Source organism: Brachionichthys hirsutus, chromosome 20 (assembly GCF_040956055.1).
Source record: "Brachionichthys hirsutus isolate HB-005 chromosome 20, CSIRO-AGI_Bhir_v1, whole genome shotgun sequence".
Taxonomy (NCBI): domain Eukaryota; kingdom Metazoa; phylum Chordata; class Actinopteri; order Lophiiformes; family Brachionichthyidae; genus Brachionichthys; species Brachionichthys hirsutus.
In genome coordinates, this window is record NC_090916.1 from 7,464,647 (window position 1) to 7,485,629 (window position 20,983).

The following is a 20,983-nucleotide window of genomic DNA, read 5'->3' on the forward strand; positions in this document are numbered from 1 at the left end:
ACCTCAACCTCATTTAAATAAACAGCCTGACTGCAGCCATTCCTCTAAATCTTTGGTAGGAAATGTTTTTTTTATTATTATTACATTTTTATGTTGACAGTTAAAGGGGATCAACTCATTCTTCATGGTCATGATTTAAAGTGTGTATTGTTCCTTTAACTCGATCTCCAGATCATGATCCGTTTGAGTCCATTCACGATCGCCTTTTTCAAACCTGAGCGCTCAAAGCAAAATGAAACGATTATGAGCTTTAAGACAAAATTCGCACACATGCATGGAAAGCGTGTCAGGAAATGAAGATGCTGGCCTGGAAGCGATTTGCACGGCTCATTGCAGGTTTTATTTCATTGCACTTTAGAGCCCAGCGGAACCAGAACAATCCCAGCAGCAGCTTCAGATGATTCCTGGTGAGGAAATGTTCACTGATTTACCTCCGACGAGGATTACAGAAAAACTGCTGGATGAATCCTGATATTTAAAAAAAATAAAATCTGAAGCTGGATCTTAGTCTAACTTAGATCACGTTAAATTCTGATAGCGATCCGGAAACCCTTCTGGATACAACAAAAAAAAATACAAATACACATCAACTCTGACTCACTTTGACTTTTCATGGTTGCTGTATAAAGACACCAAGAACAATCTAGAACCTTCTGATGATAATCCAGATCAGCATGTGGACGGGGAATGAGCTGCATGGCGGAGGTCACACACACACACACACATACGACTAGTCAACTTTAAAGGAATAATAATGTGATGTATATCCAGATAGATGAAGATGATGAAGTCATCAGGCTCTAAAGGAATAAAGGATCACACACACACACACACACACTGGATCCCAATCGATGCGTACGTAGGGATGCTTGTTTGCTCGGTTGTCGATGGAGCTGTCTGTGGATTCCTGCAACTTTTTCTTCCAGTTTTGTGTTCATTCATTCATTTTCTTAATCCGGAATGCCGGTTGGATCGAATCTACCCCAGCAGTATAGGGGCGTGAGGCGGGGAACACCCTGGACAAGCCGCCAGTTCGTGGCAGGGCCACAGACACACACACACACGCACGGTGGTGGGAGGGACCCGGAGTTTGAGGAGTTTGTATGTCTGTGTGGGTTCTCTCCGGATTCTCCGAATGGAACCTGTGACCTGCTTGCTGTGAGGCAGCGCTACCCACTGCGCCACCGTCCTGCCCCCGCGGTTTAGTGTTAAAACTCCTCCCCGGCCTGACAGAGGTATGTTTTGAGGTATTGAATCACATCAAACCAAAAAATCATAATACTTATTTGGTGAGAGATCAGACCTAAAATCTCATTTACAATGAATTAGACGAGAAAGTTCTCTCTCCGCGTCAGAGTTCTGGTTCCTCGGTGCAGCTGTGATCCGACTGATCGGTTCTGAATTGATTGGAGTTCTGCCGCTATGTTTCAATCTGCCCTCCAGTGTTCACGCTGCGTTCCGTACATTTCAGTGAGCAAACAGAGATTAGATTCTTGTCGTTATTATTCCGTCGACTTGTATTGCTTTTTTGGGGGGCGTAATTGGATTGTAGGAGTCCTTATTCCGTCTGCGAGAGGAAGCGCAAAACGTATAAATTATTCCAATTATTCCGGCTTGAGGACGGTGTGGAAGCTCAATTTCATATCCTCTAAAAATAGAAGCACAGATGAATGACAAAGCCGTGCTTATAAGTGTGTGTGAAGTTACAGACTCAATCCCAGCCACAGAAAACGAGGAGCTCCCCATCGTCTCCTTGCTCCAGATGCAATCCACATTCCCACAGCGCTTCCCATTCCAATTTGGTTCCAAACCACATGAGCATCCAATGCATCTTCATTAGCCTGACATGGTTCCAAAGCTGATCCAGAACCTGCAGGAAGAATCTCCCTAAAGCCGGACCGGAATGCACGCCTTCCTTACTTCTTCTTCTTCTTACACAATCCCTACAGGAGAGTAATCCTAAAGAAGAGCCGGAAGCTTCGTATTCCTGATTCCTGCCTGATTCCTGTTTTAGAAGCTCCCTCGAGAATAACTCAGACTTTGTGCCTGAAGGTTTTCTCCTGTTTGTAGCCTGAGACTTTAGAGGCTTTGGCTTTGACGAGGGAGACTTTGCCAAAGCTGATCGATCAGCCGAGGCTCATTGATAACCTTGTTTTCTGTCATGAGTGATTCCAGCATCTGGGAGCTAAATCCGTTTAACGACGGACCCTCGGGCTCTTATTTTGTATCCTGATAATAAATGCACTCCACCTTTACGCTCTGCTTTTACTGGATCTATGAAACCCGCCGTCTGATGGTGCTCATGGCTGAAGGGTGGTGTAAAACCGATATGTCCCCCCCCCAGTTCTTAAAGCTCGAAAGCATCGCTCCAATAATTGTGTTAGCGCCGCAGTTTTTGAAATGCTGTCAAAAATGTAAATACCGATTGATCCGTGGTCAATTTAAATATATGCAAGTTAGCATTTGTATTTTTTAATCTGATTATGTCAACAGCGATTCAATCTGATGTATCTTTTCATTTAGTCCCGGAAAATGTGTAGAACGGGATTCCTGCTTCATCACTGCAGTCTGTGCCGACTAATACTACCAACCAGATATCTCGAGTACTGCGTCTGTGTACTGGAACTGCTGGATCTCTCTGACCACCACTGTATCTGGATGCATCATTCATTCATTCCAAGACTCAAAACTGGTCATCAAATAGAAGAATAACTGATTCATTATGCTTTTGTGAGGGTTTTTTTTTTCTTCTATTTTAGAATTTGGATTTCACAAATCTAGAATGAAATATCTCGATAAACAAGATTATATCAAGTAACCTTTAAATATGCATCTTGATATTCCATTTGGATCTCTGGAATAACTGAACAAAAATACTGTTACTGTTTATAGATGCTGGTCAATCCTGCAAGAAGAGACAAAGAGAAATCTGAATGACAAGCCAGAATAAACCTATTTGATTTATTTGTTACACTCCATGGGTTCTGTGGGACCAAACAGGGAGGCGTTAAACACCCAGCTCCCAGTCCGGGTGGTGAGCCGGGATTTAATCTGCGTGGAAACATGTCAAGCCGTGCGAGCTGTGGCGAGCAGCGGTACAGACATGTGTACAGACATGTGTACAGACATGTGTACAGACATGTGTACTCAGCACATGAGGTGCTGGTGAACCAGCCAGAGCGGTCGTGAAACCAAAATTCTGTTCTCGATGCATTCTTTTTATTTTGTGACACTTGCATTTATTCTTAATATGTGACAAGCTCAATATCTGAATCCCTGTTATTGTTTTTACAGAATCCGTCTTCCATTTCTCCCCGCTTTGCGGAAGTTGCATTTATAAATAAATAAATAAAAAGCAAAAGTACATAAATGTTGATGTATTAAAATCCACTGGCATGAAACAAACTAAGTACTTCTGGGGTAAAAACCTGCAAAGGTCTTTTATTTTGAAGGAACGAGCTCAGGTGTTTGGCGTAACCTTCATCACCAATAAGCCCCGCCCCTGTACGTCATCACAACCCGTCGTCCACCTTCGTTCTTCTCACTGTAAACTGTATTTTCCGACGGCCCGTGAACGCACCGCCGTTACGTGAACGCAGCATGTGAAAGTGTTGAGGCGATCCATGGCAACAGAGGAGCGGCAGCCGCGGCTCGTCCTGCGCCCTCACGCGCACGTCGCCTCCCGTGCTCTCTCCGCTCACACCACCGGAATGCACGGAGGGATCCGTCCCGACGGCTCCCGGTGAAACGCTCCCGGTAATCAAGGTGACCAGGACGCGGCTCCGCAGCGGCGCCAGGTGACGGCAGACAGAACCCGCCCCCCCTCCCGGACGGACCGCGTCAATGAACGGGCAGGATGGCTGCAGATTCCGGTGCTCGAGATGAGAACTGACGCCGTTCGGTGTTTTGTTACCGAGAAAAATGAGACCTTTTTTTTAGCACTTCCATTTTTTCATTCTTGTTTTTTTTTTATTTTTTTTTTTTTAAATATCTATTTTACGCCCGGTCCTCTCCGGTTCTCTCCTCCGGTCTGAGCAGCAGCGTCTATCAGCGTTTACTATCAGAGATCACATCTGAAGCGGCGGCGCGGTGAAGATGGCGACCGGCTCCGGTTGGCAGCCGCATTACTGCCCGACGGCTCCGGGGAAATTCACTCCATCCTCGGCGGCCGGCGTCGCCATGGAATACACGCAAGACCTGCACCTGAAGATGAGCAAGAAAATAGCGCAGCTGACGAAGGTAAGGAGGGTCATCAAAGGGGCCTCGCTCCCTTCTGATTGGCTGTTTGAGGATCTTTCATTCAGATTAACTCCAGATTATTTTCCCTGACTCTTTGTTGAATTAGTTCCTTTGTTGTTGTTTTTATACACAGAATATTTTCTCAACCCGAATATGCATTTGTTTTTCTCTCCGCCTGCTCATAAGGAATGTATTAGATTTAGGAGGCCATCAATAAGATGAAAGGAGCCGCTCCACAGCTGATTGATTGGGGGGCACTTCAGGGCCGCACGTGGGCTTTCAAGGGCATCTGAAATGCTTGTTACCCCGAAGAGATGCGCGTGCATCTCCAGCCTATACCTAACTGAGCGCCAACTTTGTGTGTGTGTGTGTGTGTGTGCGTGCGTGTGCGTGTGTCACGATGATCGTCGCCCCGCAGGTCAAACGGTGTCCCTTCCCTTTGCGTCACTCTGTGGCGTTCCATGCGTGACGTCATGACATGTTTGCGTGTGTTCGGTGTGTGTGCAGCTTCAAAGCTTTTAATATTGTCTTTTTTTTTTTTCCCCCAACACCCACGCGTGTCATTCCTTAGCTCAGCTGACGGTGCGTTCAGGGGCCGTAGGATGTTTGGGTAATTCAACTTTCACATTCTAGTCACGTGATTTCCGACCGACCCTCGCCCGGTTGTTTCAGCACCGCGACAGAGCAAGAGGTCAGGCTTTGATCTCTGTGGGGTCCGAGCTGCGTTCAGGAACTGGAGGAAATCCCGGAGCTCTTTCATCCCAGGCTTCCTTCTGCTCGTTCGTGTCTGAGGCTGGCTGGAGACGAATTGAAGCATCTGCCTCAATTAGCCTGTTTTCATATTAGGACTCACTCGCTGCTGCTTTTTTTTTTTGTGTGTGTTTTTTTGTTTTTTTTTTTAGCTTCACTTAAAGGAGACTTGCCCAGACAAGACCCCGAACGCGCAATTTCCGTGCAATTACGGACGAGCCGTGACGCAAACGGCGGCTCCGCACGCCTTTCATGCGCAGCTAGCAAATCAGCCGCTGATTGCTCTTCTCCTGTCATTAAATATCATGATTTGGGAGACACCTGTCTGATATTTAAGACCCCTTGCAGCCATTTTCAATCCCACAAAGCTGCTATTTCGGCCTCTACAAGGTCATCATTTCTTCTAGAAATCTGTATTTTATACTCTCTGATGATTTTGCCTTTATTATTGAGCTGTGTCAAAAAAAAAAAGAGAAAAAAAGAAGAAAATGTAAAGGTTTTGCTGCTATGGCAACAATTTCTATATAAATCAGAGTGGAGGAATGTAAGACACCCGCATCTGGGCTCCGGTGGCATGCGTGTCGTTTTGCATCATCAGGAGATGGCTTCAAAACAAATGTATTACCTGGCCCTGTGTGTGTGTGGGTGTGGGTGTGGGTGTGCGTGAGTGTGTGTAGGTGTGCGTGAGTGTGTGTGTGCGTGAGAGAGAGAGAGGGAGAGCGAGAGGGAATGCAATGCCTGATTTTCTTTAATGTCGAAGTGAATCAGAAATAGGCCTCTGAGAGCTCCATGTATTTCTGGATGAGGAGACTGAGAGACAGGGATAGTGAAATACGGCACTGTGTGTGTGTGTGTGCGTGTGCGCGTGTGTAGTCTTTGCAAGTCATATTTTGTAGTCCCTTAAGGCGCAGCATTGCCGGGTACATAAACATTTCTACAGATATCCTCCTGCCGCCTCTAAAAAAGCTGCAGAAAGTTCTATGTTTGGAAACTATCGTCCAGCTCAACGATACGTCCCTAAAAGGGCAGAAAAGAATGAAATGTTTGAACAGCTAACCCTTTTAAAGTCGAGATAATCAACCTAGTTAATGAACCTGGCTAACATCCCCTCCCAGCTTCCACCTTTCGATGCGTGACGGCCGTTAAAGGCATCGTCCGGTTGTCATTTCACTGCTACATGAGTGGAGGATTAAATGACCCGTTAGCATTAGCAGCTTTCGACGAGCATCAAGGCTCATTTAGTGGGGAAAGCAAAACGCCGCAGCATTTGTAGTTCAATAATTCAGAGGAAGGTGCGGAGACCTTTAATATTTCAAATGTGCAAACGCATTTCGTCTCGTGAAAAAAGAAAATGACAAGACTTTGGGTTGGTGCCTTGGAGCCAGGCATCTGGTGTGTGTGTGTGTGTGGGTGGGTGGGTGTGTGTGTGAGTGTGTTCGTTGTGTGTGATCAGAGTGTCGCCTCATTACGGGCTGTTAGGCTGTGAGTCATCGCAGAACGCAGGAAGCATATGCAGGAGTGATGCCACGGTCCAGAGTCTTTTCTGGAGGTGACACACGGGAGGGATTTCATCTCAGAGGCCTCAAATTTCATCTCTAAATATAATTTCAGGAAAATGGAAACAGAGAGGAGGTGTGTGTGTGTGTGTGTGCGTGTGTGTGTGTGTGTGTGTGTGTGTGTGTGTACTGCAGTTTATTAACCTCTGCAGGATGCTCCTCACTGATTGTCACAATTCTCTCTCAGATTTGATTATGATACGACCACACTCCACTCCTCTCTCTCTCATTCACACACACACACCCACTCACACACGCACGCACACACACACACACACACACACAAGTCAAATCATCATGCATGTGTGTGTTGTCCGTGCACAGGATGTACTGATGAGCCGTTCTTATCGTTTGACCTTGAGCTTTCCAGGCCACATTTCTACTACACTCGCTTGAAACGAGCCAATCGCATTGCAGCGACGGGCGAGGTGTTCCTCCTATGATATGGGATTCAAACACAGAAGCATCTTATATGACCCGACAGTGCTGAAACGTGCCATCGACTCACTGCCGCCGTTACACAACGCGACGTATTCTAGCTCGAACGCCCGACCCGCACATTCTGAGTGAACCAAACGGCCCCGTCGTGGGAAAAACACCCATTTATTTGCACATGGATGAACTTCCTCGGCTGAAATATCTGTTTGCAATCCATCATTAATGGCATCTGTGGGCCAGCTAGCTTCCTGCTCCAAGCACCCCGTTTCATTTCACCTGCCTCGCTATGTTCATGTGAGCCAAGCCTGGACTGCCATACAATCAATCCTTGTGATTTCCTTTGTATTGAAGGCCCCATACCGACAGAAATACTCCTTTAATACTGCAGGTATTGGTTATCAGTACCAATCTGAATAAATATACGAGTTAGCCTTCATCCTACGGTGACACCAGCTCACACTTTTAGCAAGGTAAGGGAGCTATTTTGGCAGACGTCGTCGGTAGCGAGTTAGCATCAGGATGTTCGAGGCTACCGTCTGCGTCGACTTCCTTCGTTTTTCTTGGCAGCGGTGTGCGCTCGCTCGGCCACTCGGGACCCCGTCTTCGCTCGCCGGGTTCTGCTTCTCTTTCGCGATGGGAGAGACGGCAGTTCATCGGCTTTTAGAATCACGCCGGCGTGTTTTAGGAGGACACAGAGGAACATTCTTAACTGCAGGCAGTGACTTCCACACATTTAAAATGACAGCACCGGGTGCCGGCCGCCGTCACGGCGTCGTGCTTGGCGCGGCAGGGTGGTCACAGTTTAGTTACGTTGAGGCACCGAAACCTCAGTCTTAGAACACGACCGTCACGCAGTGTGTCTGTCAGGTCGCCCTGGAGACACCGGAGTGTTTATTCTGGGACTGCAGTCACGACGAGACGCCGGAACAGAGGACGTATTTGAGACTGGTAGAGCTCTAACCGGCCCCTAACCGGCCGAGCTGAATGTAATGTGGAGCCGTTTGAGAGCTCCATGCCTGTCGACAGGAGTCTAATCGCATTACTGCATGTCACTGATGCATGCTATTAGATGCTAATGGCCACACAGGGGTAAATGAAGCGGCATCTAAACAGGTCTCAAGGTGACACTCGCTTCTGATTGGCCGGATCAAGACAAGGTTTGTCTGATGCCGATTTTTTGAAGCAGCTCTTGCTTTTCTTATTTCTTTCCCTGAAGCTCGTCTTTTCTGCCTGTTTACTCCCTCTCTCCTTCACGACCTCTGTCCACGTCTCTGTTTATCTGTCAGCCCCCCCCGGCGAGAGGACATCCAAACAACGGCAGGGTTACCCATGACTTCACACAGACTCCGATCTCTTTTTCCATTAATATAAGATGAAAGCGGTGCCTGGGGAGGAAATATGGGCCGTTATAACAGCAAACAGTGACCAGACAGAGGAAAGTAAAAAAAATAAAAAATACACTCTGGTATGTTCATGACGTTAAAGGTGAAATAATATATTCTACGTGGTGGAAAGTGGAAGAAACTGATGCATTTAAAAAAAAAAAAACAGACGCAGAAGAGTCTCATCCTCTCCACTTTATCTGCTGTTGCCATGGAGACAATAGGTTTTGCATCTCATCACTTAAGGTGTACGTCAGAGGAAATCAGCAGTTTGTGCGAAATCTATTCGGATTGGGGGGGGGTGGATACTCCAGGAGAAATCTGACGAGAAGGATTAGGAGGGGGGGGGGGGTTGAAAGAAGAGAAAATACACCGAAGGAAAGCTTTAAAAGGGGGGTGGCCATAACTCAGCTGTGTTAGCAGGAGGTTAACCCAATCAGCTGGTCCTCTGACCCGTCCTCATGATTCAGCGTTCCTCCTCTCAGACCCGTCACTTCTCTTGAATGATGGCGTCCAATCAATAACGGCTCATTCGCCACAAATGCTTCGCCAGCTTTTCTGTTCCTCTTTTGTCCCTCACAGTCGGTTAAATCCTCCTTTCATTTTCATTTTTGTTCCGTGTCTGTTAATTCCTCGGTTCAGATTGTGTGCAGCAAAGATTATGGCTTGCAAAATGAAAACTAAAAAAAAAAAAAACCTCTTATAATCTTCTTATTTGTTTTCCCGATCAAATCGAAGGAGGAGCCTCCCGGCTCCAGCGACCAGGAGGTTACAGATTCACCTTAAATCATCTTGTTTGCCCAGAGGAGAAACCCAAACCCGGGGTCACATGGGGTCAAAGGATGTCGCTGCTTCACTGCTCCCTGTGCCGCAGCGTCCTCCGATGTCAGAGGAATCCTCATCTCTGTGCAGCTGAAACATGAGCGTCATTCAGCTTCTTCCCTCCACTCATAAAATCCTTGATCATTTGGATTTTATTTATTTGTCACAACTCCCGTATGTTTGCCATACGGAGTTCTGTAAGAAACGAAAGGTCAGAGGCTCGTTTTCTGAGACTGATCCTGGGGAGATGAAAGACTAGCTCCTTCACGCACCGCTTATAAATCCTCAATAATGAATGTTCAATAATGGCAAACCCAAACGCAAACTGTCGTCGCCACACGACTGCGGCTGTAGCTTTTAGGTCCCTCCCCGAGCCAAAGTCATTATTACACGGTTATTACACAGCAAGCAGCTTCAACCTGACAATTACATTTGATTACGGCCATCGCTGAATGTGGAATGTGAAAAGTTTGTACCCAGACTCGCGTCCTTCTGGCTTCTCAAGCGTATAGGATTAGCATTTTTCTTTTTATGTCTTAGCTAATAATATGAAAAACATCTTATGGAAACGGCTGGTTGGAAGACGTCACTGTGGGATTTAGGGATAATTCCCCATATTGTATTGACGACACGCTCAATTAATGAATCAAGACAATAAGCAGCCAGAAAGTTGGCAAAGACAATGAGCTTTATTTTCATCTTTTGAGTCCGGATTATCTTTTCTCTCTGTTTGCTTTACAGCGGAATCTCAGCGCCAGAACAGAAATGGGCATTTGTGTATTTGTGTATTCATTTTGATAACCTTTCTTCTTCTTTTAGTTTTTCAACACATACTTTGTGTGACATCCCTGCAGGTGAAGCTGTTTTTGCATGTTATTTCCCTGCTTTGATGAAAACACGTGTGCAAAATCACCCTGTTTCTTCATCTAATTCTAATCCAACTGCGGCTAAAATGCAACAAAGATCACGCATGTGTGCTCGTGCACGTGCACGTGCAAGCGGCGCGGCTGCAGGCTACAAGTGCTATATGGAGGCTGATAGATGCCGCTAATGGGATTCAGCGCGCTGTGACTGTGTGTGAGCAAAACAGAGAGGGGACGAGAGAACGGGCTGCGCTGAGCGCTCTTCCCAGAGGGAGCCGATGCTGAGATATTCTTAACACTTTCTCCGTAATGAGCGAGAGTAACCGTCTGCTCTGTGATGACGGCTGAAGCCGGCCTCTCTGAGAGACTGCATCCACGGCTGTGTTTTAATTAAAGGCATACAAGGCGGAATGGCTGTAGAAAACGACCTTTTGACCCGTGGCTGGGATCTACATGATCTACATCATGGCTCAATGGAACGGGATCAGGCTTGGAATGACCTCATCCTCATCTCTGTGATCTACACTTTACTCTGAGCTCTACGTAGGAACGTTTTATCATTTGCAGATTAAATAATGAAGATTGGTCAAGTTTAACATTGACGTGGGCAAGGACAACAGATTCCCCCCCCCCCCCCCCCCCCCCCCCCACACACACACACACACACAAAATAAAACATACTGGGGATGTTGTGTTGTGTGTGTTGGTGGAGATTTGTGACGATATTTTTAGAAAAAACATCAAAACGCAGAGTTCAAAATCACACGGAAACATGATCAAGAGTAAGTTGTGTGTGTGTGTGTGTGTGTGTAGGTGTGTGTGTGTGTGTGTGTGGTGCTGAATATATTTGAAACTGTTATGTTGTGTTTGGCCTCTGGGCTGGGTCGGTGTCAGATGGGGTTAGTCCATGCTGGGAGGATTATAGCCGGAAAAAGATGGTCGACTGGACAAGCTGGCCACCACCCATACACACGCACACACACACACACACACGCACGGTCAATAGCAGAGAGCATCACTGGGCGTTTTGCTAACAGGAAACGAGCCTATTGTTCATGGAAAGCTGATCTATTGCTAATCAGAGAGCTAATCGGTTCATATTGGGAGCCTGGATCCACATTTGCTGCTATTTTCCTCCTGGAAAACGTCATTTTCATTTTCTGTCAGTCACTTTTGGTTGATCGATCATTGCAGCTCGGCTCCAGTGTTTGCAGACCTGCAGAAGAATCACGAGGGATAAAGTATCACAGAAAATATGGAGTCCTTCCCAGACTGATGGCGTTCATCTGGATGACTTTGCACTGTCTCGGCTGCGTGTCCTCCGTCTCCTGTTGGCAGAGGGACAAGCGACAAAAGACACAAAGAGCAAACTGAAGCCCATCAAAGCCGGATTATCTTCATTTGACCAGACAGTGACTCAATTCCTAAAAAAAAAATCAAACAAGAACGGCATCAGGATCTCCCGCGCTGCATCCGTCCTCGGGCAACCGGGATCGGCCAAACTCCAAACTCCCTTAAAATGACAGACAGACACACACAGGAGCGAGCTGAATGAGATGGCATTATCACATCGAGCTGAGAGTGGATTAGAGGGCAGAGATTGTAGCTCTGGGCCAGAGCTGCCGGTGACTCATCTGACCTGATTCTGAGCAGCAGCAGCAGCAGCAGAGGAAGAGCGAGACGCTGATCCACGTCGTCTTCCTCCGTCCGTCGACGTATGCGCGATGCCCCGGCGGGTTAACACCGATCCACTTTGCATTCAGAGCCACTGCTTCTATTGTTTGAACAGTTTCCATCACAGGATGGATGCTGGGTAAATAAAGATTGTGTCTACAGACAGTGCGGGAAGGGAGTTGCTGTGGTTTTATTTTGTATGTTCGTGCTTTATGCTTTTATGCTTTTCCTGTCTTTTATTATGATCTGCTCTGATCATTTTTTTTGTCTCTGACAGTAGTCTGCCATCTTCAGGACGCGTCCGTCCTCTCCCGTTGTTGCTGAATCTCTTTTGAGTGAAAGCAATGGAAGCGTGGCGTCTGAAAGTTGCAGATAATCTAACCCGCATCATGGACGCATCCTCCGCGAGAGGAAGACGAGGCCGGGGCATTCCCTCCGTGCCTCCAACATTAAATTATTTGGGGTGTGTGTGCGCTCAAACTGGGCTGTAATTACTTGCGGATGACAGAGAGCGAGTCATTTCGTCTAAATGAGGGTCCAACGTTCAGCCCGACCTGCTCACAAGTACCTCACGAGTACCTCACGAGTACCTCACAAGTACCTCACCCAGTATCACAGTCTATCACGGTGCGATTGCAGTCCATGAAAGCGTGTTTGTGATTGGTGAAGGAACCTCGTCTCTCAGGTTTGATGACGCAGGAAAGGAAATTATGTAAGTTTGGTGCATTTCTTTTGATTGCTGTAATTAAAGCTCGCCTTGCGTCCGATTTACAGCATTTATTCCTGTATGTACATGACATGAAGGATTTTTATTTCAAGATGGCAATAGAAGCAGGATGAGGTAAAGGGGCCGGACCCGAGCCCACTTCGGGACACGACTGAGCTGAACGCACCGTGAATATGACGCAGACCTCCGATAATTCCTCCGTGACGCCGATCCAACCAGCGCAAACAGAATCATTTTAAACCAGCGTCATCATCACTGTGATTGGCTCAATCATCATCATCATCATCGTCATCGTCTGCTGTCAGCGAACCCGGGTTTAAATTAGACAATCTGTCCCCCGCCCCCCATCGTTCATGCATTTGCGCCTTACACACTCTCACCGTCACCTTTTCCAACCTCCAGCCTTTTATTTACAAAAACTGCGGTGTCTAGTTACCATGGCAACCACTGCAATAAGCCTTGCCAATCAGACGCTTGTGTGTGTGCTTGTTTTTTCCCCCCTTGCTGGTTAACCCCCCCCCCCCCCGTCCTCACCTGTCTATGCGGTGTGTAATTACAGTCTACCCACTCGCTTCTGAATATATTCAAACCCTCTAAAGGCACCTGTGAAAACTGGAGTTGCAGACGTCAAAGGACGGAGGGGAAACGTTGCACTCGCTTCCAGAGGCTGCTCAAACTTTCTCCGCACTTCGTGACTGTTTGCTGGAGGCTACAGACACGACCTAACCTTTAACGCATACCCAGCTGCCACAGCACTCAAACAGAGCTGTCATGGCCGCCGCTGCCTGCATCTGTATGTCCCGGGTCGCGTCTCTTATCGATTGACTGGAGGTCGAGAATCAAAGTTGTTGGAAGTCATGCAGACGGGTGGGGAAAAATACGGATTCAGCCGCAGCGTTGGTAGCGAATACAGGGGTCAACCGCACCTTTGATCATTCTTACTGCATCGCCGCTTTAGTTGTGCACAAGTCTGCATTTAACAATAAGATTTTAACGTTTGACTCTTCACTGCCACCTTGTGGCGGATCTATCGGCGTCAACATAAAGGAACGCACAGATGAACTCGCTCACGCTCCAGCATCGTAAACTCTGCCTTTCTGTATTTTAATGTCACTTATCTCCAGCAGATGTGTGTGTTTACGGTTCTGTCACTGCTGCTCGCAATAAAACTTTAGAAAATGCAATAAAAAAAGTCTTAACTGGTGGATAAAATGTGCCCACACACACACACACACACATTCTCCTTTCCTGCTTTGGCTGTAGAGCCTCATGAAGTGAAATTAAGTGGATGATCTGTATCCACACACACACACACACACACACACACACTAGGACTAAGGATGTTTTTGGCTACTCTCCAGAGATGACAGACTTTCTTTAATAAGCGTTATTTATTCACCCTTTAACGCTGCCTGTTTGTCTTGCATGCAGCAAATATAGAGTATGGTATGTTTTTCCATGCACACACGTGTACTATGTCTGGTAGTACATCGCCACCAACCCAAATAAATGCTTCTATTTCCTACTCTTTGTTACACTGTTGACTTAAGGGTGCAGCCATCCTCCAGCCTCGCAAGGACAGAGGAGAGACGGCACGCTCTCGGTGCAGGAAAGATAATGCCATCTCATCAGTTTTATCTGGATTTGGCCGTCGAGGCTGTCTTTTGCTCCCAGGAGCCTTTGCTTATCTTTTTTTTTTTTTTATCTTCCAGCCTGTCTAGCAGGAAGGACAAACTGAACGATTTGGTGCCATGTGAATTGTTATCCCCCAGCGCTGCGAGGCGTCTTCTGCGTTGTGTGCATGCAAGCGCGCTTGCTGCGATTATAATGGATGCTGTTTCTCCCGCTGCGCAAATCTCCATCCTTCTCCATCCTTCTCCATCCTTCTCCATTGCTAGTCTTTCAGCTGCAACGCGGGCCTCCAGAGCTTCACATTTTCGATTCAAAAGGCAATAAAGTTGTCGTTCCTGCTCTCGTTCCTTTATCTGCTCAGACAGGAGGAGAGCCGGGAAGGGATGGGAGCGTTCTTGAAGAGCGGGGGGGAGGAGAAATAAATTACTTTTGAATTATACTCAGCTGGTTTTTATCAGAAGAACTTCAGGGTAATGAGGCAGGGGGAAAAGTGTGTGTGTGTGTGTGTGTGTCGGGGGGGGGGGGGGTCCTGAGAGATAGTTTCAGTAAGTAATAAATGATCGTTCAAAACGCAGTTGAAATTTGCAGCCATGCTAATAGCTAAAAAAAAAAAAAAAATTGATGCTTGGAGCAGAGACGTCCACCAGTGTGTTATGTTGTGTTTAAATGAGAATAGCATCTACTTTTTTTTTTAATGATAAATATCATCATGTAGTAAAACATATTTTTCATATTGAAAACAGTATAAAAATGGATCAGGAATTTGTTAACATGGAAACCAAGGTGAAGGCCTTGCAGGTCTCAATGAAATCCAGGAAGTTCCCAATTTAGCCACCAGGACGTCCTGACCATAAAGAATCTGCTGTCTGTTTAGACTTTAGAATCAGTATGTATCACCTGTAAAAATGTGTCATTTACAAGCTAGCTCTGCTGCTAAAGCTACACGCCGGCTGTCAACAACTCTCATCTTCATCGTCTTTCTCTGCAGAAGGTTTTAAATCCAGCTGGACGCTGAAACAGCCTCCATTTAACGATGCATATGCATGCTGTTAGGTGTTGGCCCACTCAGTTTCACCTTTAACCCCCTTCAGTCTGAAGCCGTTAAACCGAAGCCCTGATCCGTGTGATGCGATGTCACCGTGACCTACGAGGACCACGGCCGTGCGCTTCTCCCGGCGCGAAGGGCTCCGACAGGATGTTAAATTCATTTGCCGTTATGAACCGGCTGAACAAAGAGAAACGCACCAGACCGTGGCCGCAAAGAGGAAATGTTCCGGCTAAGTATTATAAATTGAGCTTGCCTTTGCAGCCTTTATTATAACTCCAGCAGAGGAGGTTGTGTTTTCATCACCGTTTTATCTTCCCAGCCGTCTGTTGGTTTGTTTGAATAGCAGAATATCTCAAAGCTTAACAGGAACTTAATGAAATGTTGCGGAACTGTGGCTTTGGGTTGAGGGGGGAATTATACAGATTCGGGGCTTCTGCCCACTTTCTCTAACATTAATTTTGCATCGTGTTCACAGTTGCCCAATCATAGATCCACGTTGGACAGATTGTGACCTGTGTTGGAAGGTTAACTGAAATACATTAGACAGATATGCATGCATATATAATAAAGCTTTCAACCGGAGCGGCTTTGGCCTGCCTGGTTTTACTGCAGAATTTAATCCACGGATACAGATTATGATCCACTTTCTGGAGACTCATTCGATATGCAGCAACAGGGAGGAGTAGAGATATGGATCAGCAGCCCAACATGTAGCTGAGGTGGATGCAGAATCATTCAAATGGATTTAAGGCATCGAGATGAAAAATGGATGCGGATCGGCCATCATGAAATCATATTCCAGTAATAAATCAAAGTTCTGATTAGAAATTCCGGCACACATCCGAATGCTAGGAAGAGGCTAGGTTGTATACTTACTCAGAGTAATGATGTCATCACGGCCGTTCCACCACAGCAGGGGCCCTGTGGGTGCAATTACACAATTGATGAAACAAAATGGAACGCATCCCCCTCTGCTTTTTGACATGGAGGATGTGCATCCTCATCATCTATTCATATACGGTACTCCGTGGTTTCCTCGGTGAATCGGATGCTTCGATTTTGAGGACTAACTCCATTCAGAAGCTGCATTAGTCAGCACATTTGTGGCAATAAAAAAAAAAGGTTCCATGTTAAACAAGGTGCTCGACCGTAAGACCAACGAGCAAATCTCTACTTTATACAGCCTTAAAGTAATTCCCCCATTTATCCTCTAATCTCTGAAGGTTAGTTTAACAATTCACAGTGAAATAAAAGCCATATTTCAGCAGGCTGTGTGCAACGGACAGACAAGCCTGACTCAGCGCTGCACATTTTCATTCAGCCTCATAATGAGATTTTATTTATTTATTTATGGTATGGATCCAGTGCACTTAAAGCTGCTTAATGAACATTCTCCGTTTTATCACAACAGCGAGGAGCGTGCTGTAACATATTCACTAACGAGACCACCATTTGCCCGGTTTGTGTTCTGCGTCTGCAGAGGAGACCCGGTCGTTCAAAACTTTAACACCGAAGCATGAAAGAGTATCTTAAATAAAAGCCTCCAGCTCTTCTTTTTATTCTCTCTTACCTTTGAGCACATCCGTGGGAGCAGTTTGCTGATGACTCATTCCAGATTTCAAGGATGCCTGACTTTCTAAATCTAAAACCTTCTTCTCGACTATTTTGCGCCGATGGGGCGTCCTGTTGGAACACAAGACAGGTTGGACGCATTTATGGGGTACGACATGAGAATTTGCACCCGTTTGGAGCTATTCCTAATTCTCATCTCCGCTCCTGTTCTCTCTATCACTCCCTCTCTTTAATTTTGACTCTCCTACCTGCCGCTGTCTCTCTGTCATTGTCTCTCTATCTTTCTCAACCCAACCGATCCAGACAGATGGCTGCCCACTATGAGCCTTGGGTTCTGTCCAAGGTTTCTGCCTGTTAACGGGACATTTTTCTTTGCCTCCGTCGCCAAAGTGCCTGCTCTTGTGTTGGGTTCTGTCTTTCCCCGCTACACCTGACCTGAGATAACCTTTTGTTGTGCTCTGGCGCTCTAGAAATAAAAATGAATTGAAATAGCTCCAATTGGAAAGATGAGAAATTGGGTGCCCGGGATGTTTGACAGGGAGAATTATTTTTTCCCTCCCTCAGTTGAACAAAAGTTAACATTTCAAATAAGGGAGGACATTTTTGTTTGGAAGGATCCTTCGTTCTGTTGTGGAGCGCATGAAACTAAAAAGGCTGAAGTGTGCCTGTTAACACGAACACATTTACATAATACATCCTTTATCCTATTTACATAATTTAGTCTGCGTCAATTGCTCAAACTGTAGAATAATCTACAAACAGAGTGTTGACAAACAAAGCGCCTTTATTGTGTAAAATGAAATTGGTGTGAATGCTGCTGTTTCAGAAACGTTTAGAACCCTGACAGGATATTCATTATATGTGGCAAAAAAAAAACACGTGTTGTCATTTAACCACTTATGTAGTCAACTTGTCGCAGCGCATCGTTAACGATTCCCGAAAGGTTGTTTTATTTTGAAAACACGCCTTACGCCTCGGAGAACAACAAGGCTGCTGTCGTGTTGCTGTCTCTGTCGCTAAATTTCTTGTCAGAAGAAGAGCAGGAAAATGTCTTGATGAATTAAAATTGGAACCACAAAGTGAAAGAAATACCGTTCCGTGTATAGGATTACGGGAAAACTGGAATAACATGGCAGTGTGTTTTCAAACCTGCAGGGCTGGATCCTAGTTCTGGATGTTTCCTATCCTTGTAAACAACAACAACAAAACAAAAAAGAACGACCTCATCATGAATTTATCATTTGCATTTCCTGATATAATGCAGTTTTGCGATATTTAATTGTCTTTGTTCCCAAACACGAAAGTAATCTTTGTGAGAAATCTCCCAAAATCCCAGGGTTAATCCATGCGATTGATCTTTGTGCCAAATACGGAGCGGTACACGGCACCTTGGCAGGAATGTATAATTGCACAGAGGCTAGACCCCCCCCCCCCTGCTCCTTAATAATTTGGTTTCTGTCGAAATGCTTCGTCAGTTTGAGCCTGATGAGGGGAGGCCAGATCATAAATCAGTCAAAAGCATTCCGGGCTGTCTCATCCGTATCCTCTTAGCCTGGCGTTTTCCCCATTTCCCACCTGATCATTCTCAGAGAGGCGCTGAGGAGGTGCTGAGGAGGTGCTGAGGAGGTTCTGAGGAGGTGCTGAGGAGGTGCTGCCCACGACAAACAGGAGGGCTCCAGCTAAAAGTGCTTTTCCCCTCCTGCCGGGACGCATTAAATGCGAGAGATCACGCCTCATTCAGCGCCTTTACGGCAGCGATGGAGCAGCAGAGGCTGTTACTCGTTCCGTATCGAGCCGAGAGGAGGAAGAGGAGGAAGAGGAGGAGCCGGCGAGGTCACCAAGCTGCTGCTTTTTAAAAAAAAAAAGGAAAATTAGCGTGTGGCGTGGAGGAAACACTGGATTCACTGAATTCATCTGAGTTCTAGTGGCTTTCCACTCCTGTGTCGGCATTTTATCAGATCAAGCTAGTGATAGAAGCACACACACACACGCACGCACACACACACACACACACGTCGGCCTCAGATTAATCCTGCTTCTTCCTCCTCTTTACACCTAAATGATTAAACCGCACAGGATGAAGGGCTTTTTTAAATTTATCCTTTAACACCTAAGATGAAATGACATGGAAAATATATCACACACACACACACACACACACACGTCCCTTAGATTTAAAGTCTCAGGAAAGATTGATTGATCTGGAAATAAACATTTAGAGAATTGAATTACATCCGCTGGGATGTCACAGGCGGTTCGAGGTACGTTCCTTCTTCGAAGGCGCCCGCGGCGTCGTGGTTAGCGCCTTCAGTCGCCTGAACGTGAAACAATTTCCATTAAACCCGATTTACAAACATCAAAACTGTTTCTTCAACGTGCCACGCCCGTTCTGTGCAGGCCATCAAAGCCTCAGCACGGTTCCAACAATCCACAATTTAGCCGTCGGTCACGCCGCCTTAGCGAGGGATTTACGCCGTCTGTCCGGCACAGGGCTGTGTTGTCTATAATTCACACATATCTCCCGCTGAATGAAACTCACTGATGCACATTCCCAAACCTAAATAGGATCACCGTGTTTCCTCAGAGCCTGTTGGGACTGAGCAGCAGACAGACAGAAGGATAAATGATAGACTCGGGTTTTTTAATCTTCTCCTCCCTCGTATCCTACTCTGAGCGATGGGAAGAGAAAGCGTCTGTTATTAAATCTCATAAGAAATGACACCAGAGAGATGCAGCCTCCTCATCTCTGTATTCATCCATCTTTCCGATCGGGCCTGATCGAGGGTGTCCTTGGATCCATTTTACTCAACAGTCCTTTGCAACTCGTCAAAACTGAGCACTTCCTTCCGCCTTGGCTTCTCAAATTGTAAATGAACTCTGAGTCGGGAGCAGATCCGACAGATAGACAACGGGAGAAAGTCGGAATCATCTAGTCGCTCCTGGCAAACTGTTTCTGGCTGCAGGCCGTTAAGCTGCATCTACTGGAAGGACACGCGCAGACGCGGCGGCGTGATGAATGTCGAAAACCTGAAGAGGCCAAAGCATTTCTGTGCATTTCTATTATTTTTAACAGCTCAGTTGTTGCAGCTTGGAGTTGGAAACCTCTCAGAGTCGCTGTCTGAAAGCCAGCGATGAATATTTATGTGAATATTTATATTCATGCTTTATTGGCTGTTTACATCGAGCTTGCGACGTTTTTCTCAAGGTCGAGGAAAAAGATCATTATTCTCCCTCAAATACAGCCAGAATAGTGGCACTCGTGTGTGTCTCAATTCTTTAGCGTCCATGTTATTGCTGCATTTATATATGGTTTGATTTGTGCATGATAAAATAATCTTTTTTTTTGCTGTCTCTTTTTGAGTTCATGTTACAGGGAGCTAAAGACTCCCGATAATGCTTATTGATCAGCGAGAAACATCTCTTCTGTCATTGGCCACATTGGTCAGAGCAACCAGTTAAATATCCAATCAGAGTCCAGTATTATTGCTTCCTGGTCGGCTGATTGTGAGCTAAAAGAAATACGTTTTAGAGTTGGATCTAGAATCTTATCATAAATATTTGTCATTGTTTTGTGCCATTTATTTAATTATAGTGATCTATGATGCAGGCTAAAGGTTGCCTGAAACACCTGCACTGAATGGTTGGCTTGATTGGTGATTGGCTGCAGGTGTGAAAGCAGAGGCCACGCCCACCGACACACAAGCAGAGAGAGGCAGGGAACAAAGAGAAAACACAAAGCAAAGAGAGAGGCAAGGATGATGCATGAATTAAAAAATGTAATTTGTGTTTCATTTCTTGGATGTTTTTCTATTTGCATGAATTATTTCCCGAATGCATCGTTAACCGTTTGCATGCAGACCTCGTCGTGTTGCTCTTTTCTCTCACGTATGTAGAGCTCAAGGAAAATAAATCACTACTGGAACAGCGGATTTCCATTTCAAAACAAAAGCATTTCTGTAAGTAATATAAATTACTTAATTTAACAATAATGAAGCATTTATTTATTCTTTATTGGAACGAAGAACAATGAAATAATGTGACACATTTTTATGACGGTCATTTTTCCTTTTCACTCACTAATGAGTTGTTTTCCTCTTCTGTTGTTAGAGTCCTCCGACCTGCGTATCTAAATGGAAGCGTTCAGGATCTGACCTCTTGATTTATTCAGCGGTTGCTCGGGAGCTCTGTGAGGCGTTTGCATTAAAAGCTGTCCTGAAAACAGACCAGCGAACATGTACAGTCGGCATCAAGCCTCGCTTCGTTTGGCTTTCTGCACCCCC

The 20,983-nt window shown here is 45.9% G+C and overlaps 1 protein-coding gene across 1 annotated transcript in view; it reads left to right on the forward strand.

Annotated features, from left to right (window-relative positions):
- The first annotated feature begins 4,095 nt into the window (after positions 1–4,095).
- The window catches only part of fam184ab (family with sequence similarity 184 member Ab), a 50,821-nt gene continuing 33,933 nt past the window's right edge, over positions 4,096–20,983 (forward strand). Inside the window, exon 1 of the mRNA XM_068753752.1 lies at positions 4,096–4,239. Coding sequence (XP_068609853.1) covers positions 4,096–4,239 — 144 coding nt within the window. The remainder of the gene's footprint in view (positions 4,240–20,983) is intronic.